Raw genomic sequence first — 25,690 nt, forward strand, 5'->3', positions numbered from 1 at the left:
ACCTATGGATGGCATAATTTACCTATTTATAAGGTATAGATTAACTATACCTTAATCAGTTTTATAGTTTTTATTCATTTTAATTTAATAGAACTAATTCCTTATTATTATAACAGCTCAAGAGTATTTTATAAAATTCTGGGATTATTTGAACCGCTTATGAAAGTCTATGATGGTTTTGGAAACCATTGGATTAGAAACATATCTAATATACAAAAGGATAAATGAAACTTGATCATTCATTTTCTAATATCCAGTTAGCACTGAACAGATTTCAAGACTCGTTTCATTTCCTTATCTTGCATGAAACGACGTATCTGTTACTATATCGGTTTATATTGAGATACATTAGGGAGAGCCTTGAAAAGCATAAGAGGGCTACGCAAGGAGAGTTTTTTACTTTAAACATATTGAAAATTTTAGTTCATAATATTAATTTTATAAGTTTTAAACCACTCTTAAGGCACTAGGATTATGTGCCAAGAGTCTTATCTACTATTTCTACTAGAATCTTAGAGGATCATGACGCTATATATATGTATATATATATATATATATATATATATATATATATATATATATATGTATATATATATATATATATATATATATATATATATATATATATATATATATATATATATATATATATATATATATATTTATATATATGGGCCTGTGAATGTCTGAAATCTGATTAATGTCGACATTCACCGGTGAACACCCAAAATTTCTTTTTCTCTACTTGAATTCAATAAGTTTTGCAAATCAGATTTTTCAGCCTTATGGAAGCTTTGATGGTAAAAGTTAAAGTTAGGTTAAACTAGGTTATATATCTCAGAAATGGCTTAGTAGCCTAACCTTACATGTCACCATCAAACCTTATATAAAACTGAAAAAGCTGACTGACAACGCTGACTAGATCCAAGAAGAAAACACCAACTAGATTTTGAAAAAATACCCTTACATCTCCTACGTTTTTGCGAATTAGCATCCTTGGCTATGAAAGCATATAAATAATTGTGAGCATTATGATAAATGCATGTTAACGTAAATCAATTTAATAAAATGTAATGACTGTTAATGTAGATAAATGTAAAATGTTTGATGGATGTACTGATAAATGATAATTATGATAAATCTAAGTACAGATGAAAGATGAAAGGAAGTGACAGATATTTGACTCCGTGGTGCAACAAGGTTTTGGCCCAAAAAGCAAGTAAAGCAAAGGAAACATTTCTTACTTTATTCCTCAATGTTTCCGTTTGTTTTCTTTTAATGATAAGTTACTATGTTTTAATTGCTGCTTTTCTTAAGTTTATTTTCTTTTTGTTGCATTTCGTTCTCAAATTTTCTACTCTTTCATCATACTCTTGTTATATTCAGCGGTTTCCAAATATTATTATATTATTTTTAAAATAAGTATTTTACAGAATAACTATCAGTACTAAAAAAAGGGGGGATACTCTAAGACCTTTTAATCCACCTTGGGTTTTTGGCAAACTTATAGGCCAAATTAATCAATACAGGAAACAGGGTTTATAGATCTCACAAGGAGACGGGGTGACTCTCTCCGTACAAAGCCATTGATGCACCAACATTGTCAATAAGTCAGTAATACAGATTGTGAAAAGTGAGAGTGATGAAAGTGGTGCAAGTAGGTAATCATTGAATGTCTTTACCTATTTGGAGTGTGTCCAGTTAGTGTAGGAATGTTTGAGGCTGAGGCTGTCTTGTATAACCGTGACCTAAGTTAATAAGAGGATTAGTCACACAATTTAACCATCACCTTTTTTAAATACAGAACTATGATATTATGAATAAGGACGCTACCAAAAAATTATCTAAGAATCATCACCTTTCCCCCAAAGTCTGAAAACTGTCACACAATATTAGATTAGACACACAATTTAGCCATCACCTTTTTTATTACATGATTAAAGCAGTTTTGCAATGAAAAAAAAACTATACATTTATAAACTAAATCCAATGTTACTTATTTTTTTTCTTGTTTGGAATTTGGACTTTGTTTAGATTTATTTTTTCTTTATATTTCTCTTTGTTTTTATTTTGCATAGTCTGTTGCACTTTTCTTTATTTGTTTGTTTTAGGGTATTTTTTTTTTTCGTTGATAAAAGCTTCCGAATATGAAGGTTGCACCACCGTATGTAGCATTACGAAAAAAAATTCGTCCGTAGCGTAGACACTGGCAAGTAGACTCTAGAGCTCTATATAGAATTTTACATTAAATAATAGTATGTTACGGTATACAGAAACGCTAATAGTTTATATTATGTTATAGAAAGACATAGTAACACCAGAAAGGAATTCCTGGATAATTAATCACTAAATTTTTAAAATAAGTTAATAATCTTTTCTAAGAAAACCTTGAACGATTGACAAGAGCTCAAATCTCCATTCTGCATTTTAAATTATCGATTAGTTTGCTTATGATAATTGTGCTGATTTTAGATGATAATTGCGGGGATTTTATGGACTTTTACATTAGCCTAGAGTAAAACGACTTGTTTTAGCTGGAAAGGCTATGCTTGAAACGACTTAATTTAGACATTTAAAATGTAAAATTGCCAACGTAATTGGAAAGCAGCTAAATACAACCAGAAAACAGATTTCACGTTAACACATTTAAGGGGAGAGGAAATAACGTTATCTTGTGGTAACATTGCCATTGTCAAACGGTGACGAGGCTCTCCTCAAATAATATAAAATGAGACATCAAACGAGTTTGGGGTAACGACTCCGAATTGTACACGTCAATCACTTTCTAGAGATCATAGCAAAATGGTAGAACAGAGGGCTGTCCATGTTCTAGAAAGTTACTCTTCACTAGAGTACATCAATACCTCTACCCTAGAATGTGGTTGTGTGGTATCCCTAACACAGTAGTATGAATACTTCACTGCCACTGCACCTTACTCTTCAATAGAGATAGATATCTGTGGTTCAAATTTCTTGGTGCACTTCGATTTTGAAAAAGAGATATCTCTTCTCTGGCGATTATAGTTTCAACTGATTGCGGTAAGGCTGCAACTACCCTAACTGAGTGGTTAGGGGTTCTTTCATAGAATCAGGGACGCAAATTTATGCTACAGTAGGCGTTCATAATATTTCATTCGTTTATTTGATTTAATAGTCACCTCAATTAAGTGGTGATTTAAAACAAAACTTCAAAAAATGGTCTTTATTGTGACAAAGAAATTAATTTTCTGATTATTATTCCCCGTAAACACAACTTCATTTCATAAATTTTGCAATACTGACTATACTAAGGAGGTAGCTCACCCAAAGCGATAAGGAGGAATGCTGATCTCATGTAGGTTAAATTCTCGACTCCGATTGGCTAGGAAAAAAGCAAGCTAAGACATTAATTTTAGCACTTAGCACGATTCTATGGGTCAACTATTTCAAATTTGAGAAGAATTCAGATCCACATCGGCACTGGAAAGAAGATATGTCAGTGTCATCTTTATTTACAGAAGGATTCACTTTCTTTTAATTATCGTCATCTGCTAATTCTTAAAAGCAGGGTACAATTCAATCGCAAAAATTGCCCCCGACGAAAGTGGCGAATCAAAATAACCCGTCTGCACTTACCTTGAGCTAGGTGTCCCCACTGGAGTTACAGCAGGTGTTCCAGAGCTAGATCCGCTGGTGTTCCTAGTTCTATTCGTCGTGCTTCTTCTTGGCAGTGAGTTGTATGAAATTGGGGTGGATGTAGCCTGTCGAGCTTGTGAGCTTGAAGAGCGGCCACCCCTTTGGAAGCTTGGAGTACGACGCAGTCCTGACGCTCTTGAAACTGAGTCATCTGCAAGAATAAAAAACGCTTATGTTTAAAACGCTTCTTTTTGCGTTTTCGCCCTTAAAGTGAGTCATGTGAGCACTTGTTTGACCTGAACATTAAAATAAGCTAATTTAACTGAACACTATAAAATAATACACTATAAACTAATACACTAATACACTTATACACTAATATAAGCTGAACACTAAAAATAAGATAATTTATCTTTCTATTCTATCGTTATTATTCAACAAGGAAAGAATTTTTAAGTAGTTGGTCCTTCTTTCATTGATTCTATGGCACATGTTTCCGTCAGCCACTTTACCTAATAAAAGCTTTAAGTCGGTAAAAAAAGGCTTTTATAGCTCTTATGTAAAGCTTATGAAGCAATCTTAAAGCTCCGAGAAAACCTCTCAGGCCATTTGAGATTCAAAACTTTGACAATTTTCCCTTTTTGACAATTTATACTTTAAAATGTCGTGACACTTTTAGCGTGATCCTGCGAGTTTTCTAAAATTTACTTTTTGAATTAAATTTTTAATTGCACAAATCTCTTCCTTTCGCTGACAATTGAAAAATATGGCGAACTTAAATGACAACAGAAAAAAAGAAATTATGTATAACGAAGTCAACCTCTTCAAAAATGTTAGCAAAAAATAGCTTAAAAAAGAGCACAAAAAAAACTTAACAGAGAACGATGTCTGTTTAGTATCGCTTTTATCACTGACTTCTCTCGAATGTTTCGTAATAATTCAGTTCGTAATAATAAACTTTACGACAGGAATATACCTACACTACCCAATGCGAGACTTCAAAACTTTAAAATGTGAAAAATTTGTGTTAAAATGGGAATAAACAGTCAAATTTTTGCGTATTAACTTGATGTAGTGCAACCATATTTTCACTTAGAAAGGCCAACTGTACTATCCAGTTATTGCTGCTGTCTGGTGTCCCAGCAGCTATCTGCTTCTAGGCGTCCTAAGGGGATAGATAGCAGCCTAGGGGATAGATAGGGGATAGATAACTAGGGGATACATAGCAGCCGCCCAATCGGATAGTCCTTTTTTCACTTAGAAAGGCCAACTGTACTATCCAGTTATTGCTGCTGTCTGGTGTCCTAGCCGCTATCTGCTTCTAGGCGTCCTAAGGGGAAAGATAGCAGCCTAGATAGCAGCCTAGGGGATAGATAGGGGATAGATAACTAGGGGATACATAGCAGCCGCCCAATCGGATAGTCCTTTTTCCACTTAGAAAGGCCAACTGTACTATCCAGTTATTGCTGCTATCTGGTGTCCCAGCAGCTATCTGCTTCTAGGCGTCCTAAGGGGATAGATAGCAGCCGCCCAATCGGATAGTCCTTTTTTCACTTAGAAAGGCCAACTGTACTATCCAGTTATTGCTGCTGTCTGGTGTCCTAGCAGCTATCTGCTTCTAGGCGTCCTAAGGGGAAAGATAGCAGCCTAGATAGCAGCCTAGGGGATAGATAGGGGATAGATAACTAGAGGATACATAGCAGCCGCCCAATCGGATAGTCCTTTTTCCACTTAGAAAGGCCAACTGTACTATCCAGTTATTGCTGCTATCTGGTGTCCCAGCAGCTATCTGCTTCTAGGCGTCCTAAGGGGATAGATAGCAGCCTAGGGAATAAATAGGGGATAGATAACTAGGGGTTACATAGCAGCCGCCCAATCGGATAGTCCTTTTTTCACTTAGAAAGGCCAACTGTACTATCCAGTTATTGCTGCTGTCTGGTGTCCTAGCAGCTATCTGCTTCTAGGCGTCCTAAGGGGATAGATAGCAGCCTAGGGGATAGATAACTAGGGGATACATAGCAGCCGCCCAATCGGATAGTCCTTTTTCCACTTAGAAAGGCCAACTGTACTATCCAGTTATTGCTGCTGTCAGGTGTCCTAGCAGCTATCTGCTTCTAGGCGTCCTAAGGGGATAGATAGCAGCCTAGGGGATAGATAGGGGATAGATAACTAGGGGATACATAGCAGCCGCCCAATCGGACAGTCCTTTTTCCACTTAGAAAGGCCAACTGTACTATCCAGTTATTGCTGCTGTCTGGTGTCCCAGCAGCTATCTGCTTCTAGGCGTCCTAAGGGGATAGATAGCAGTCTAGATAACAGCCTAGGGGATAGATATCTAGGGGATACATAGCAGCCGCCCAATCGGAGTCCTTTTTCCACTTAGAAAGGCCAACTGTACTATCCAGTTATTGCTGCTGTCTGGTGTCCCAGCAGCTATCTGCTTCTAGGCGTCCTAAGGGGATGGATAGCAGCCTAGGGATAGATAGGGGATAGATAACTAGGGGATACATAGCAGCCGCCCAATCGGATAGTCCTTTTTCCACTTAGAAAGGCCAACTGTACTATCCAGTTATTGCTGCTGTCTGGTGTCCCAGCAGCTATCTGCTTCTAGGCGTCCTAAGGGGATAGATAGCAGCCTAGGGGATAGATAACTAGGGGATACATAGCAGCCGCCCAATCGGATAGTCCTTTTTCCACTTAGAAAGGCCAACTGTACTATCCAGTTATTGCTGCTGTCTGGTGTCCCAGCAGCTATCTGCTTCTAGGCGTCCTAAGGGGATAGATAGCAGCCTAGGGGATAGATAGGGGATAAATAACTAGGGGATACATAGCAGCCGCCCAATCGGATAGTCCTTTTTCCACTTAGAAAGGCTAACTGTTTAATAAAAATCGTACCTGTACTATCCAATGAGAGATTCGAATTTTGTCGACTAGGTGGCCTCGAATTTTGTCGTGATTCATTCCTACTGGCAGGTCGACTTGACGATTGGCTGCCATTAACTTGGGAGCGAACTGGAGCAGAACCTTTCCTGGCTGAGGAATGTAAACGGAATGCTCCCTCGTCACTAGTGCTGCTGTCTGGTGTCCTAGCAGCTGAGAATGATGATCTTCCTGCCCTCTGTTGCATTGGGAATGATCTGGGAGTTACTTCTTTGATCTAAAAGCATTTACTTATTAGTTTTGAACAAGACAATCGCATAATATATTCTTTTAAAACATGTATGTTTTTATCTATATATACAGTACCTATATCTATAAAATATCTCTGCAAACGTTTTTTTTCCTTTTTTTACTTAGACTTCTATATCATTTTCTCACATACTTCCTTTTTAGCAGGAAGATCTTAGAAGATATTTGCGTAAGTGGCTAAAAACTAGTGGAGCTAAGCTTCTACAAAAATGTTTTATATGTATTTAAATGTTTTAATATTTGTACCAAAAATATTATTATTTGCCTATATATTGGTATTTGTGCATTAAATCTGTCCAAAATAGAAAACCTGTCCTTTTTCAACTAATATTCAGCGTATTTTCAATTTAAAAAAAAGTGAAGACCAAGTTTCAAAAATACAGTTTGGTAGATGGATAGAGCTAACTCTTAACTATGGAATGGGAGCAAAAATGTTGTCGTTCGACGATAAATTAATTTTTGGAGAGCAGAAAGATAACATACCAAAGACTGCAAATAGAGCATAGACTTAAAATTTATCAGAAACACTATAGGCTTCCCTTTTTAATCGTTGGTATTGGTACGGGTCAAAACTTACAATATCATCTTCAATAGCAGTTCTGGTATCTTGCGCCCAGGGAAAATCTTGATTAGCACCAACAATCGCAAAACATATTCTTTTAAAACATATATATCTGTGTAAACGTTTTTTTCTTTTTTTTTTTTTACTTAGACTTCGATATCATTTTCTCATACTTCCTTTTTAGCAGAAAGATCTTAGAAGATATTTGCGTAAGCGGCTAAAAATAGTGAAGCTAAGCCTCTATTAAATAGATCCAATATAATTGTCCACCGTTCATATATACCCTTCCTTGGATGTTCATTTTGCAATCATTCAACGCTTTGTCTTCTATTCCTGCTCCCATTTAACTTTCTTGCCCTACTTCTTTTTTAACAGGGACGGCAGTTGCTTAGGCTCCCTTTTTATTTTCTTGTTACATTCCACGTCGAGCGAAAGCCTACTGTGTTGTGGTAATAATAAATAAGTAACTACTTTTTTTGCAGACACACCTTAAGAGCTATCAGTGTAGGGTACTAAAAGCTAGTGAAGCTAATTTTCTACAAATAGGTTTTATATTATCATTCTGATGCAAAATTAATATTTAAATTTATTTAAAAATTAAATTGGCGTTGATAGATCTAAAGCAGTCACTTAGAAGTTTTGAAAAAGACAATCACATTATATTATCTGTTGAGGGATAAAAAATACATAACTACCCTCTTGTATGTTCGTTTTACAAACATTTTTTTCTTAGAATCTCAATTCGTTTGGCTGTTTTATATAGTGGCTAAGTACAACTTAGCCATTGTCACAAGATAAAGAGTAATGTTTGACTCTTTAAACATAAACAGATAGAAATAGAGAGAAAAAAGAGAGTGAGAGAGAGGCAATGAATTACTAGGCTATTATATACATAACGAGTTTTCATATTTAAATGTTATAAAAATATTTGTATATTCACATATAATACATATATTTACATATTTATAATATTGAAATTCGTCGAATTGTCAATATTGAATGCATATATGAGATACAAAAAAGGTGTTTTGTTACTAATTATTATCTTGTCGAGTTTTTAGCCTATATTTGAACTTTTTTTTAGTGATTAGGTAGTTTAATTCATCAGTAGATGATGAATTAAACTATATGATGAATATGATAGATGATGATCAGTAGATGATGAATATGATATATCATCAGTAGAGTGCTTTGTTCAGACAACCCGTTTGTTCGAACGACGAAGAAGAAAGTTTTTTCGAAAAAAATATTAAATTTTTTTCCATCACAGCCGGAAAAATAGTTTGATAATATTTCTATGTAGGATTCTAAAATAAGCTTTAATGCTGATCTTTTCTTGTTAAATTTTATTGTTTTCATAAATGAGCTTTAATTCTTGCGAGAAAAACATAAAAGCTACTAAGGACGTATCCAGGGGGAGACTTAGGAATTGAACCCCCCGAAATTTTTTTCGGATTCGTAAAAATGTAACAAAAATGAATATAGACAATTTTTTGCGTTTTTGAGGCTTTTTTGCATAGAACCCCCACCCCCGAAAAATAACTTTTTTTAAACCTTCTCCGAAAAAATTCCTAGATACAAACTTGGAAGCCCCAAATGCCAGAAGAAAGACAGTTGAATCTCAATACCTTTTTTTTCTAAAGCTTTGTCAATTAAAACTAAATAAGAATAAGTAAAGTAAAAACAAAACATCAATTAAATATAATCTCAATCTAAAAGTCTATTCTTATTATATGCATTTTAATCGCAAATCAACTCGCCAATAAAGTTTTATGCACGCAAATGAAGCTATATAACCGTTCGTAAATTAAGTTAAAACATCAAAATTCACTTTAAAATATTTTGCCAACATTCTCTGATTTTTCCAAAATTATGGGAATTATTTTGTTTTTTACACAAAAACTCCTGGAACATAAAGGAAAGCCAATAGTTCCAAGGAATTTTCAAGAATCCGAATATTTTCCAGAATTTGTCCACCCTTTTGAGTTCCATAAAGTCATAGTTTCTACGAAGTACACACCTTCACTTAATTTCACCACACTACGCGGGGCGAGGACACTCAGAAACTTAGGAATGTGAGAATAGTATACAAAATTTCCAGAATGATTCCTGAACAAAAAGAAAAAAATAAAGGGTTTATTTATTACGAAAAAAGACTCCGCTTAGTTTTACAGCGAGTTTTCTCATTACTAAAAAAAAACAACAAAAAACTCACGAACCAAAAGTATGAGAATAAGTCAAATTCTGGAATATTCTCCGAAGTCCGAGACTGACAAACACCACACTGCCTTCCCCCCTTATTTACACCTTCTGTCCACCTATCATTACATCACTCAAGGATTCAGGCCAGTGTTTCTAAGGGTGTAGTACGCGCACTCCTGAGAATACGATAAGAGTTTAGTGGGGTCACTGGCGGATCCAGGGGGCAAGGGGGGGCCTTCCATGATTTATTCTGGCAGATAAAATATTTTTTTCTGTTTTTCACTTGTTTTTAAAATATATTTTTTTAATTTGGTCACTTATTAGAGCCCTTATCACAATGCCCCCTCCCAAGATTTTGCTTATCAGCTCTTGTCAAATTCCTCTCTCCAAGATTTTGCTCTCGATCCACCCCTGAGTTGGGTACATGTTGCACCAGAGTTTGGTGGGGATGCACAATTGCATCATACAGAAACAAACTATTGAACTTGGAACAGCAGATGACATTAAAATTAACAATAAGAGAGCCAAATTATGACGATATCAGGTCCTTCTCGTTGATCCAAACGAATTCTAGGCCTAACTTTTATTTACACTTTATAATGAATAATTGTATTTCTATTTTTATTATTGCTTTGTGTATATGCAAAAAAAAGAAATTGGTCAAAGTGATAAAAGTTTTGAAAGCCTAATTGGAACAATGCCAAGACAGATGGTATCTTTAAGAGGGGAAACTGGCACAACTTTTTCAGAGTAAGATAGTTATTTTCAATTCTTGATGATAGTATATCATCCCAGGGCAACACTAAGGCAGATAGGCATACTGTAAGGGTAATTCAGATAGACTATCAGTTTAGTGAGCCATTTGGATGTGTTTTGGTTACTATTGAAATACATCCTTTTTTTACGAGGAGTGGCAAATTATGAAGAAAATCCAAAAAGAAATTCGTGCCTGGTTCTGCTTTTAATGCCCTCATCAACCCAATAGACCCCGTCCTCCTCCAAAAAACTCCCGGATTTGGTATGTATTCTGAAATAACTTTTATACCAACCACGACGAACCCGTGTACACCACCAACCTTAGGAAAAAATGACATTGTATAAAAAATAAAAACGAACCAAGTGTTAGCTAGAAAGTACTATAAATCCTTCCTCCGAGTAATAAATTTAATAAACAAGGTAAATGCTAGCCGTAATTAATAACTTGAATATAATCATGACCGCATGTCTCTACAAATTTGCAACTTGAAATAAAGCTTATACCCATTGACAAGAGAGTCTAAAGCTTTTCCTTCCCACCGAAGGAAAAACGCGTCATGAAACTAGGTCCAAAATCATTTTGAACGGTCATCTATTGCCTTTTTTTCAACTAAAGAGTTGCCAACAAGCTATTTTAAATGTATACTCGTAATAACAATAAAAAACAAAAAAAAACAACAAAAAACAAAGTAACTGAAAGTAATGGCAAGTTAGAAGAAAGAATTCCTATCTGCGAGAAGAGATTATGTAAAGAACACTAAAGTGAAATGCAAACACAAAAACACATTGAAGGGAACTAGGAATTCATGCAACACGAGTCTACCACTCAAGCATACCGTTACTCCTGCGTAGGAATGTCGTCCAAGTGTTGACGTCACACAGCCATAGTACGAACACGGAAACGTGTCCTGTTGCAATCGGATATGCTCGAATATTGGCATCAATTCAAGTAGAATATCGTGAGCTATGGTGGACAAACTAGTTAATATTTTCTATATGGGTAGGTAAATATTGGTTAACGAACAGATGGGGAAACAATGAGCAGGAAAAAATTAAGCTCACAACTGTTTAAATACGAAAAAATAATTCCTTTTGACAATCCGTAAATAGGGCAAATGTCTACATTCTGGACAGAACCACTATATGAAAAATGCTTCTTTCTCTTACAAGAACAATCCTTTTGCCATCAAATCCTTTCCCTTCAGCCATATGTAACATATTACTGAAGATAAGGATGCTTGAATGATGTTATCATGGTTCTTGCCAAAAAAGGTTCTAGTCATTAATGGCCGAAAGAAAAAAAAAGCCACCTACCACAAAATTAGGCGCACTTCTAAATATATATATATATATATATATATATATATATATATATATATACATATATATATATATATATATATATATATATATATATACATATATATATATATATATATATATATATATATATATATATATATATATATATATATATATATATATATATATATATATATATATATATATATATTTCGAAGTGCGCCTATATATATATAGGCCATTTAATAACTTAAAGCGCCAAAAACGAGCATATAAAAAAAGAAGCAAAAAAAAAAAACAATGCAAAATTAGAAACATAAAAAAGAAAAGCACCTTCATAATTGGACCAGCAGTGGGGAGAGAGTAGGACTGGGATGCTCTTCCGGGAGTCATTTGAGCTCCAGACGGACCAGAAAAGGACCCGTTTGGTCGAGTTTTGAATGGGGTCAAGCCTTGTGAAACTCCATCAGCGAGGATAAACTGCTCTCTCAGCTCAATATTTGTTCGTCCCTTGGCTGGTAAAGTAAATAATAAAAGATGCAAATTAAACAAGCAAAAACAAATGCAAAACAAATTCACAAGCATGCTATTAACATCTATTTATTTTTTAATAAAAGTAATATAAAACAAAAGCAAAAATCTATATAAAATCAAACACTCAAGAAGCGTTACTATCAGAGGAGACATTAGGGTATTATTAAAAGGGATATTGGGAGGTAAAGGAAGTATTAGCGTTCCTGTCAAAGAAAGTATCAAGTAAAGCAGGTTTCAAAAAGTCTTGAAGGGTAGCCAAAACTACTAGGTTAACAAAACAATGTTACACCATGGCATAAGGGTAGTAAGAGCCACCCGAGGGCAAAATAGGACCCATGCTCTCATTAACTTCGGTTGGGAGAGGGTGGGAGGATGTCTTACCTCCTATATTACAAAAAAATTACGTTTCTCACGATAATGAGAAACGTAACTGAAGAGTAACGACTAGTAACTGTCGTTACGTAGACTAGTAGTGAAGTTACGTTTCAGTAACTGAAACGTAACGTATCTCACGATAATGAGAAACGTAACTCCCTTTCTGAATTGTCACTGAAAAAAAAAAAAAAAAACAGCCCTCCTTCGTGAATTGACGCCAGTGCTAGTTTTCCAGGAAGTATAGCGTAATGCACCTGCCATCGGTACACATAAGTAATTTTTTTGGCGTTTTTTTGCTGGAGGGGAGATGTACCAGTAGATGGTTCACTGATGATATCTTATTTGGGGCAAAAATAGGACCCTTGTTCTCATGGCCTTCAGCAGGAGGGGGGATTCTTGCCCACCTAAAACGGCCCTTTCCGTGTTTTCGCTGAAAAAAAAAACAAACAAACCATACCTTCTCCTGTATTCCGTGAATTGACATCACTGCTTGTTCTTCAGGAAGTATAGCGTAATGCACCTGCTATCGGCACACATAAGTAAGTTTTTTAACGTTTCTTTCCGGTGGAGGAGGAGATTTACCAGTAGATGGTTCACCGATGACATCTCGTTTGGGGCAGGTAAACTTTGATGGCAATATTGTTTATACGGTAGTTGTATATTTTCAGAATCTCAAAGTGTATCTCTTTGAAAATTCTTAAATTTGATGATTAAATGATTAAATGGATTTAAGATTAAATCCATTTGAAAATTCTTAAATTTGAAATCATAAATAACAGTCTGTTTGCAGTTAAATGTCAGGAATTCTGAAATTCAGGGCAGGACAAGCCAGCCAGTTATTATTGCTGTTTTTAGGAAGTAGAGGTGGACATACTTGGGACACGCCCTTCGTAAGCAATAAAGCCACTTTCATTGGAGCGCTCGGATATCAAATGGCCAAAGAAGACAAATCCGTCCAAGAAGACAAACCTTACGGCAAACTTAGAACCGGGATCTAAGGAAGGGTGAAACTTCCCTAGTACCCCCCCCCACTAGTAATGGGAAGACGCCACCGCTGCAGCGCGGCTCTGGGAGGAGTGGAAAGAATTCGTCGACCTCCTATGCATCATCAATGGCTCAGGAGAAACTAAGGTCAAAGGTAAGACAAAATATACTTATTAAAAGTAGAAATTCGATTTTTTCACGCAAATACTAGTACATTACTTTACATTTTACGATAAATGACTCCATAGCACCCCTTTCTATTTGGTATTTAGAAAGAAAGAAAGTATTCAAGAAAAGTATTTACTGAAAAGTATTTCAAGAAAGTATTTACCTTCAAGCTAATTCGTTGTCAGTAGTGATTATGTCACCATTCCGTAAATTTCTTCAGTGACAGGTAAATTGAATCGATGAACGAGAAGTATTTTCAGTCTACACCAAAGAGTAACTTACAATAGTGGGAACTGGCCCTAGTGTTGACAAAACAACTCTGAACACCATCTAGCGTTTGACAAGGTATTTTTTGGTGTAATAATAAGAATTATTATTTTAATTTGTGTAGTTGATAACATTAGAATAGATCCCACTAATTTTACCATTGTAGATCTCACTAAGAGTCTGATCTCAGTTCCTGACAGAGAAACGATTACACAATTTGAAAAAATATCAAGTGTCGTCAAACACTGGATGGCGTTGATGGTTTTTGGCAACACTAGCGCCAGTTTCCATTTTATAAGTTACCCACACTCTTTGGTCCGTACATCAAAACAAACACACCTAATCCAATTTGACCTGCACTGTTAAAACCTTCTTTGGAGGTCAATGAACTCTTCTAACGAGGAGAGTAGAATGGGGGAATATATACTTCTTATGAGGAGAGTTGAATGGGGGAATACATACTTTTGGCAAATTAGCTTGTTTTAGAAAGGAAAAGGTACTGAAAAAAACTAGCAAAACTTCAGGCAAATAAGTTTCTAACCATTCTGCATGCAAAGGTAACATAGTATTTAAAACAGTGGCATGGCACAAAAGAAAACTAGACTAATATACTCGAGCTGACTACAATGCAAGAGCTAGAAATCAACTGTCTTGATGATAAACAACATCAGATCAGACGTGATAAAGGTCCGCTGAAACCATCTTATAGACGAAAAAAAAAGTCAGTCTACATGTTATGTTTATATAATTTGTGTTAGGCTAGGGACAGTCAGTTTCGTCCAACCGGCTCCATACGGCAAAATATTTACGTAAAAAAATTGTTAAATTTAAAGTGCATATTTAACTAAATAATAAAGTGCACATTTTATTTTTGGCAAATTTTGTGGATGTTTCTTAAAAGAAACAAATAAACAAACACAAAACAAAACAGGGGAGGTACTTCGCTCTTTACTAAGTCAAAACTAGTGTGTTGAGTCAGATACTTGGACTGGAAAATTATGTTAAGCCTCTTTTACTGTCGTTTTATTAACCACTATCTTTTTTTATTTCAATACTTCGATAATTGTTAATTCAGTTTACTGCTTTTACTATTTTCTTAATAGAATAATATTTAAACACAAGAAAATATTCTTATCTGATTTTGATGAATATTTGGTTCTGATTTTAATGCTCCCATCAACAGGTAGAAAGAATTTTTTTTTAGAAATTTAGGTCTTTTCTTATGTCCTTGTAAATGGACAAGTGCGCTTAAGAATAGACATAATGCACTTCAAATGTCTAATGGTCTTTAATACATCTTAGAACGAACTTCGTCAAATTAGCGTAAAAAGTATATACAGATTTATTCCCAACTATTTAGGTATGCAAGAATTTGCAACAATTACAAATAAAATATATAGTATATTTGATAATTAAAATATATTATTAATTTCATATAATAACAATAATATTATTTAATAATTTTTACAATAATATATTAGAATATTTAAATAATAATATCAAACAGTTCGTGGTAACGAACTGTAGTAAGGAGCGACCCGGCTCAATAGTAAACGAAACTCTAAAAAACGGAATTTCGATACTAAAAGATATATCAAAAGAATCAGATTTTTATGCTGATTTTAAATATATAAGTTTCATCAAATTTAGTCTTTGTCATCAAAAGTTACGAGCCTGAGAAAATTTGCCTTATTTTGGAAAATAGGGGATAACACCCCCTAAAAGTCATAAGATCTTAACGAAAATTACACCATCGCATTCAGCGTATCAGAGAACCCTATAGAAAAAATTCCAAGGTCCAATCTACAAAAATGTGGAATTTCGTATTTTTTGCCAGAAGACAAATCACGGGTGCGTGTTTATTTGTTTTTTTGTTTTTTTTTGTTTTTTTTTCCAGGGGTCATCGTATCGACCAAGTGGTCCTAGAGTTTTGCAAGAGGGCTCATTCTAACGGAAATGAAAAGTTCTAGTGCCCTTTTTAAGTGACCAAAAAAATTGGAGGGCACCTAGGCCCCCTCCCACGCTCAATTTTTTCCCAAAGTCAACGGATCAAAATTTTGAGATAGCCATTTTGTTCCGCATAGTCGAAAACCATAATAACTATGTCTTTGGGGATGACTTACCCCCCACAGTGCCTGGGGGAGGGGCTGCAAGTTACAAACTTTGACCAATGTCTACATACAGTAATGGTTACTGGGAAGTGTACTGATGTTATCAGGGGGATTTTTTGGGTTTGGGTGTGGGGTTCAGGGGAGGGGGCTATATGGGACGATCTTTCCTTGGAGGAGTATTTCATGGGGGAAGAGAAATTCAATGAAAAGGGCGCAGGACTTTCTAGCATTACTATAAAAAAAACAATGAAAAATAAACATGAAAAAGTTTTTTCAATTGAAAGTAAGGAGATGCATTGAAACTTAAAACGAACAGAGATTATTACGCATATGTAGGGTTCTAAAAATGCTTTAGCACTAAGAGCGAGGTATTTAGGAGGATATAAATACTTCGCTCTTTATGCTAAAATTTTTTTAAATAATTTCAACTATTTATTCTACGGCCTTTCTGATTCAGGGGTCATTCTTAAAGAATTGGGATAAAACGTAACGTAAGTTATGTACGTTTGTTACGTAAGTTAATTCTTAAGTTACGTTTTTTTTTACTAATAAAAACGTTCGTTAAAAATTAAAAGATCTAGTTGCCTTTTTGAGTAACCAAAAAATTGGAAGGCAACTAGACCTCCTTCCCCACCCCTTATTTCTCAAAATCGTCTGATCAAAACTAAGAGAAAGCCATTTAGCCAAAAAAAGAATTAATATGCAAATTTCATTTTAGTAATTTATGTACGGAGAGCCAAAATCAGACATGCATTAATTCAAAAACTTTCAGAAATTAAATAAAAAAAAAACAAGTTTTTTTAAATGAAAGTAAGGAGCGACATTAAAACTTAAAACGAACAGAAATTACTCCGTATATGAAAGGGGCTTTTCCTCCTCGACACTCCGCTCCTTGCGCTAAAGTTTGATTCTTTCTCGCAACTCTACTTTTTAAAACAATAAAAAACTTTAGCGCAAGGAGCGGGGTGTCGAGGAGGAAAAGCCCCTTTCATATACGGAGTAATTTCTGTTCGTTTTAAGTTTTAATGTCGCTCCTTACTTTCATTTAAAAAAACTTGTTTTTTTTTTATTTAATTAATCAAAGTATAAAATTATGGGTCTGTGAGGTAAAACACTATTGAAAAAAAATTATACAAAAATACATAGAAAAAATATATTTCAAACGCTTAGCCAAAAATTGATCTTGAGAGCTTTTTCTGCCAATAAAATTAGTTGGCAATTAAAAAAATTAATTTTCTGCATAATGAACTTTTAGGTAAATATACAAAAAATTATAAGACATACTGAAGGAAATTTTAGTATAATTTCTCTTATATTTTTCGTTTGGACTTTTTGTATACATAAGGGTTTCCAGACCAGCTAGAAGGACTTTATATTTATAATTGGTCCCAGAAGCCAATAAAGCACTTTGTTTTCTTACCCACCTCCGGCCCGTAGTGTGTATTTGTTCCAGTTTTGTATTAAGGTTTCGCAGACTTATGGGAATCTAATATGGATAGTGCCAATCTTATTTTGTACGTGTTTTTGAATAATTTTACTAGTAATCAGTTATTTCACAGGTTCTACCTAATACAGGGATACCACAAAAGAGCTTCATGGTAGATGCCCCATCTCACCGGGTAAGAAAATTAAAGCGTCAAAGCCCATTTAGGCAGGTGGTATTGCTCTGAGGAGCCCTAATGGTAGGTGATCACTTGGGAATATTTCATTAGATAGATCATTACATAGATGTAATTAGATTGATAAGTAAGGTCAAGACCTCGTTCAAGTGCTCGTTTATTTATAAATAAACTTCCTATTGTATAGGAAGACAATTCTTTTCTTCTTCTTTTCTCTTTTTCTCTTTTTTTCTTTTTCTTTTTCTAACCATGTAATTACCCTCAATACATTATAGAAATAAAAAAGAAATTTGGTATTCGTTGCCTAAAATCTTCGATTTAGTCCATATTGATGGTCGGGTTGTAATTGAATTTTGGTTTATATAGAATATTAAAATTGATAGATAGAATTAGAATAGAATATTAGAATAGAATAGATAGATACATATAGAACATGTATGAAATATAAATATAGGACATAGAATATATCAAAACATTAGAAAACTGTACAGAATAATAGCAAAAAAAAGTTATAAGAATAATATTTTTTAATGAAATACCAAGATAAATCAAAACAGTAATATTACGTAGAGCAAAAGTAATAGTAGTCCTCCACGATCTACCTCACAGACCCATAATTTTATACTTTGATTAATATTGTTATATAAATATTCTTATATTATTGTAAAAATTAGTAATATAATATTATTCTTATCGTATGAAATTAACAATATATTTCAAGTAGTAATATAACTAATAATATAAACTTATAATGGCATAATAATATTATTTTCCTAAAATCTAATTCTGAAATAATCTAATACAAATCTAATACAACTAATTCTGAGAAAAACAAGCGTGCGTTTACGCACGTAAGATCATATCTACAGCATTTTTAATTATTAATTACTTTGATTATTAATCATGGTTACTTATTTATTGTTAAGCATTTTATTTATTCTTTTATTATTCATGTTTCAATGTATAAAAAAAACTAACGTTTCAAATAACAAATAAAATAATTACTTCTGGTTTGAATTCTATTTTTGAACTGTCATATAATAAATAATAACACAGAAATAAAAGCTTACCTCTACAAGGATCATTCTTAACCAAGAACTCATCCAAAGCAACCCAGCCCCCTCCAACTCGGACCATTACAGTGGATCTAAGAATGCGAACCAAACGCAATTTCTGACTTTCTCCAAACTGAAATGCAAAAAAAAATAATATATATATATATATATATATATATATATATATATATATATATATATATATATATATATATATATATATATGTAGTATATATATTGTAGTATATATATATATATATATATATATATATATATATATATATATATATATATATATATATATATATATATATATATATATATATGTTTTTAACTACGTAAAACTTGCGAATATACACCATTCTTGGCTGTCCCATTGTCTGTGCATATAAATAGAATGTCAGGTTTAACGACTCTTGAACATGCAACATATAATGGTCCATGGGAAAACAATCCGTATTCAGATCTATACCTCATGATTCTAATGATTGCCCTTGAGCTTTTTTGATGGTAATTGCTAATCGACGATTCCCTGTGTCGCCATCGTCATTTATATATCCCCCTGAGCCCCCCGGCGTCCCTGTTGTAGTTGTGTCCCTGTGTCCCGGTCGTCATGTCCCGGTGTCCCGGTCGTCATTTGTGTCCCGGTCTGTATATACATTCGTTTTTAAATTGGTCTTTTTTTAGGTTTTAGTTTTTTACCTTTTTTTATTTTTTTTTAGTTTTGTTTTTCTCCTTTATTTTTCTTTTTTTTTTCCTTTTTCATTTATTTTCTTTTTTAGTTTTTTTTTTTAGCTTTTTAGCTTTTTTAGTTTTTTATTAGTTTTTAGTTTTTTTTTCTTTTTAGTTTTTTGTAGTTTTTACCTTTTTTTTAGTTTTTAATTTTTTTTTACTTATGTCCTGGTCGTCATTTATACTCCCTGTGTCCCAGTCGTCATTTGTATCCCGGTGCTTTGTTGATGGTGATTGCTAATCGAACATTCCTTGTGTCCCGGTCGTCATTTATATTCCATATGTGCCGGTGTCCCGGTCGTCATTTTTGTCCCGATGTCCCGGTCTGTAATTTCGTCAGTCGAAAACATGACGTCAGCCGACACAGAAACATGACGTCACCTGATCCACAGACAGACAGACAACTTATTTTTATATATATAGTTATATATATATAAATCAGAGGTTAAAGTTCTCTTCCTAGTGCAGTCTGGTCGAAGTGCAGTTGTTGGCACTTTCCCGTCAATGAACCTTAAAACTAACGAACGATAATGAACAAGATCTATGTTAATTAGTCGGATAACTTTCATCCGACCACTCAGTATCACCTTAAATCAGGTATGATGAACAAGTCATTATTGCTGCATATCACATCAGTAATGACTGCACAAAAAGCAAAAATAGGAGAAGAAGAATCTTATTCTATTTGTTCCTAATCCGATTTGATGAGCTTTGAATTACGTTTCACAAGTGCATTTTATTCTTGTTATGTGACTTCTACCAAATCTGGTCACAGTGCAGCCCTACTTCTTTTCATTGGGGGAAGGGGGGCTGAATTCACTAATTTCTTTTTTTAACTACATATTATTATTTTATAATCACCTACAAAAAACCAGTTATTACTGGTAAGCCATGCTGCACGAAAAAAGAACAAGACAAAGAATAAATCCAAAAGAGATTTTCTCCAGTCTGATGAGGGCGAAAATCCATTTAACAAGTGTATTCGACAAGTACGAAAAATTTTATTGCTGTACATTCCAGCAGGGACAAAAATAGAAGAAGAGGAATCCCTAGCCACATATTTCCCTTCTCCGACTCGATAGACTAAGAATTTGGTTCTTCAAGCCCATTTTGTTTTTTTTATTCCCAGTTTGGTCATACTGCAGCTTTTAGCTAGTGTAAGATACCAAAATCTTTGGGGGGCTTTTTTGGATATCTTTTCTTCTACTACTTACCAATATCTTAAAAAATAATGAAAAAAGGAATTATTATGCACACCCATGCTGCACAAAAAAAAATGAAGTAAAAGAACAAAAACCGGTGTTCCTGACTCGATGAGGACATTTTGTACTTGTCGTTTATATCCTGTTTAAATCCTGTTTATATCCTGTTATATCCTGATCTAAAAAGTCGACAACTAGGCTGAAAAAAAAGTTTAAGTTCATGGTAGTCTTTTTAATACATGGTAGTCATTGGAGCCCTATTAATTTTTTTGGTAATAAGCGGTAAAAAATCTTTATTGCTGCACAATCCTGCAGAAAAAAGAAGTAGTGAAGTAAGAACTATACCTACATTTTTCTTTCTCCATCAGGATGAACTCGGAATTTGGTTTGAAATGTGCATTTTTGTTCCAGTCAGATTACTTCCTCCAAATCTGGTCATAGTTAAGCCATATTTTCCAGCCTAGCTAATTTAGATTTTTATGGGGTTTAAATTCTCTGATATACTTTTTTCTCCTGCTTTACCATTTTTTTACGTAAAGTTTTATACAGGCGTAATAAGCGTATGCCAAACATAGAGCCCGTGTTTTATTTTTTAATTTTTTAGATTTTTTTTTGTTTTGTTGCGGTAGACTACTTCGGTCTACCACGGAATTTCTTGATCTTTTAAGGAAGAAACAGATAAGAAATACTAACCCTATATTTTCCTTCTTCGAATTGATGAACTCGGAATTTTGTTCGTCGTGTTTGACAAGAAACAGAAGAAAAAAAAGCACTAACACTATTTTTTCTTCCCTGACTTGATGAATTCGGAATATTGTACGACATGTTCAACAAAAAAAGAAAAAGAAAAGCACTAACCCTATATTTCTCTTCTCCGAATTTATGAACTCGGAAGATCGTTCGACATGTTCGACAAAAAAAAAGAAGAAAAAAGCAGTAACCCTATATTTTCCTTCTCCAACTTGATAAACTCGGAAGATCATTCGACATGTTCGACAAAAAAAAAAAAGAAGAACAAGAGCTAAGAGCTCATATGGCACTTGTGACGAGGCGAGAAGAGCTAAGAGCCAAGAGATCATATGGTATGAGCTCTAACAAAATTCTATGAATCAATAGATTGATTTAAAAGGAAAATAAGAGGCTTAATGCCGGCCAAGATTTAAAATAAGAGGTCTGAGTCACAAAGTCCTTCTAAATATCAAAATTTATTAAGATCTGATCACCCACTCGTAAGTTATAAATACCTAATTTTTTCTAATTTTTCCTCTCTCTTTTGCCCCCCAGATGGTCGAATCTGGGAAAACGACTTTATCAAGTCAAATTGTGCAGCTCCCTGACATGCCTACCAATTTTCATCGCCCCAGCACGTCCAGAAGCACCGAACTCGCCAAATCACTGAACCCTCCCCCCAACTCTCCCAAAGAGAGCGAATCCAGTACGATTCTGTCAATCACGTATCAAGGACATTTGTTTATTCTATCCACCAAGCTTCATCCCGATTCCGCCACTCCAAGTGTTTTTGCAAGATTTCCCCCTCCAACTCCCCCCAATGTCAAAAGATCTGGTCGGGATTTGAAATAAGAGCTCTGAGACATGAATTCCTTCTAAAAATCAAATTTCATTACGATCCGATCATCTATTCGTAAGATAAAAATACCCCAATTTTCATGTTTTCCAAGAATTCCGGTTTCCCCCTCCAACTCCCCCGAATGTCACAGGATCTGGTCGGAATTTGAAATTAGAACTTTAAAGCACAAGATCCTTCTAAATATCAAATTTCATTAAGATCTGGTCACCCTTTCGTAAGTTACAAATACCTCAATTTTCAAAATACCCCCCCCCCAATTCCACCAAAGAGAGAAGATTCGGTCCAGTTATGTCAGTCACGTATCTTAGACAGGTTTCTATTCTTCCCATCCAGTTACATCCTGATCTCACCGCTTTAAGTATTTTCTAAGATTTCCGGTCCCCTCAACTGCCCCCCCCCCCCAATTACGCTCGATCCGGTTGAGATTTAAAATAAGATATCTGAGTTACGAGGTCCTTCTAAATATGAAGTTTCATGAAGATCCGATCACTCCTTCGTAAGTTAAAAATACGTCTTTTTTCTTATTTTTCAGAATTACCCCCCCCCCCCCCAAATTGAGCGGATCCGTTCCAATTATGTAAATCACGTATGCAAGACTTCTGCTTATTTTTCGAACTAAATTTCATCCCAATCCCTCCAATCTAAGCGTTTTCCATCATTTTAGGTTTCCCCACCCCCAAACTTCCCCCAATGTCACCAGATCCGGTCAGTATTTAAAATAAGAGCTTTGAGACTCGATATCCTTCTAAATATCAAATTTCATGGAGATCCAATCACCCGTTCGTAAGCTAAAAATCCCTCATTTTTTCTAATTTTTCAGAATTAACCCCCCCCCCCCAACTACCCGAAAGAGAATGGATCTATTCTGGTTATAAAATAAGAGCTCTAAGACACGATATCCTTCTAAACATCAAATTTCATTGGGATCCGATCACCCGTTCGCAAGTTGAAAATACCTCATTTCTTCTAATTTTTAAGAATTACTCCCCCCCCCCAACTACCCCAAAGAGAGCGAATCAGTTCCGATTATGTCAATCATGTGTCTGGGACTTGCGCTTATTTTTCCCATCAAGCTTCATCCCGATCCCTCCACTCTAAGTGTTTTCCAAGATTTTAGGTTTTCCCCCTCCAACTCCCCCCAATGTCATCCGATCCGGTCGGGATTTAAAATCAGAGCTCTGAGACACAATATCATTCCAAACATCAAATTTCATTAAGATCCAATCACCCGCTCATAAGTTAAAAATACTTCATTTTTTCTATTTTTTCCGAATTAACCGGCCCCCCACTCCCTCCCCCCAGATGTTCAAATCAGGAAAACGAATTTCTAATTTAATCTGGTCTGGTCCCTGATACGCTTGCCAAATTTCATCGTCCTAGCTTACCTGGAAGTACCTAAAGTAGCAAAACCGGGACTTTAGGTTTCCCCCTCCAATTCCCTCCAATGTCATCAGATCCGGTCAGGATTTAAAATAAGAGCTCTGAGACACAATATCATTCAAAATATCAAATTTTATTAAGATCCAATCACCCATTCATAAGTTAAAAATACTTCATTTTTTCTATTTTTTGCGAATTAAGCGGCCTCTACTCCCCCCCCCAGATGGTCAAATCGGGAAAACGACTATTTCTAATTTAATCTGGTCGGGTCCCTGATACGCTTGCCAAATTTCATCTTCCTAGCTTACCTGGAAGTGCCTAAAGTAGCAAAACCGGGACCGACAGACAGACAGACAGACAGACCGACAGAATTGGCGATTGCTATATGTCACTTGGTTAATACCAAGTGCCATAAAAAAGCAATAACCCTATATTTTCCTTCTCCGACTTGATGAACTCGGAATTTTGTTCGACATGTTCATCAAGAAACAGACGAAAAAAAAGAACTAACCTTATATTTTCCTTCTCCGTCTTGATAAATTCGGCACATCTCGACAAAAAAGAAAAAGAAGAAAAAAAAAACACTAACCCTATATTTTCCTTCTCCGACTTGATGAACTCGGAATTTTGTTCGACATGTGCACTTTTGTACTTGTCGCTTGACTTCGTCATGGATCTTTTCGGCATCAGATGCAGGTTTCTCTTCCCAGTCAGGTCGCAGTGCGGCCATAAATTCTTTCCAGTCTATATAACCTTCGGCATTTCTGTCGAACATGTTTGCCACTGCTTCCATCTCAAGGCGGCTTGTTGGCAACTCTATAAAAATCATTTATTATTATTTAATCAAAGATTATTATGTAATAACATCAACAGGTTACAGGTGTCTCTTATACACCTATAAGAGAGGTTTATCTTTTTTCAAGGATATTTGGTTTTTCTAAAATTATTATTACCTTTTTAAATACCTCATGTTTGAATAAAAAAGGCTTATGGATCTATTCGCAGTTTTCACAACTGTTTTGTCGATGGTGTCACATAAAGTAACGACATAAACTATGAGAAATATAAAAGCATAAGTTTTCGGTAATTAGATTAATTCATAAAGTTTTCGGTAATTAGATAAGGTTTCGGTAATTACATACCAACTGTTTTCGCCAAGGTTTTTAATTCTGCACCTACTCGACAATAACTGTATATATTTATTTTTAGTTCATTATTCTTTTTGTTCGTTTGACTCTGTGATATTTCAAATCAATGTATAATTTTGTATGACTATGGCTATGGCTGTGTTTTCACATATTTTATACATTTTGTGCCTTTTTATGGCAAGAACTGCCAATGATTGGCATGACCGTGTAAGGCGTTTGAAAATAAAATCTTTTTATTATGTTATTTAACAAGAAGATAGAAAACTCAAAAAACGAAATTTATTCCCATTAAAATGCTTTTTAGTTAAGTATTTGAGCGTCCCCAAACTCAAACCCAAATTTTTTAAGTTATCATCTGGCAACAGTGAAATTAAAACTCATAAACAAGTCTATGTTGGTATTAGAACAAAAGGATATTAAAAAGAGAAAAAGAAGATAAAGAATCTAGTTTTGTTTTAATAATCCTTTCAGCAGAAACCCCTCTATGTATGATATTTAAACTTCCTATTTTTTTCTCTCCCTCTCTGAAAAGAACATGTGTTACTAAATTGGAGCTGAAAAGCTAAATCCGAATTTAAAAATTAGACAATTTTTAATTCTGTCCAATCAGATGCGAGAAGATTCAAAAAAAAAGATTTAACTAAAAATAAATAGGGGAAGAAAATGATAGGAAAGAAAAAGGAAAACAATCAAGTTGTTCTTCTAATCCTTCGGATAAACTCTTTTCTATGTGCTTCACCACCTCCCCACCCCCTTCCATTGTTTGGCATCTACAATCGATGCTTGGTAATAAAAAGTACCTGATACGTTGAATTCTCTTTTCGAAAGTACACGTAGTCTGTACAAGTGAATACAGGAAAGAAGATGATAAAGAAAAAAGAAAGAAAGAAAACCAGCATGA

General features: G+C 34.6%; 1 protein-coding gene across 1 annotated transcript in view; it reads right to left on the bottom strand.

The window, feature by feature from the left end:
- LOC136028353 (microtubule-actin cross-linking factor 1-like) overlaps positions 1-25,690 on the bottom strand; it is a gene marked incomplete in the record, with an annotated part of 451,602 nt that overhangs the window by 9,276 nt on the left and 416,636 nt on the right. Inside the window, 6 exon segments of the mRNA XM_065706142.1 lie at positions 1,683-1,748; positions 3,616-3,826; positions 6,511-6,772; positions 11,960-12,141; positions 18,755-18,872; positions 24,231-24,457. Of these exon segments, the coding sequence (XP_065562214.1) occupies positions 1,683-1,748; positions 3,616-3,826; positions 6,511-6,772; positions 11,960-12,141; positions 18,755-18,872; positions 24,231-24,457 (1,066 nt within the window).

This window comes from Artemia franciscana, chromosome 6 (assembly GCF_032884065.1).
Source record: "Artemia franciscana chromosome 6, ASM3288406v1, whole genome shotgun sequence".
Lineage (NCBI taxonomy): Eukaryota > Metazoa > Arthropoda > Branchiopoda > Anostraca > Artemiidae > Artemia > Artemia franciscana.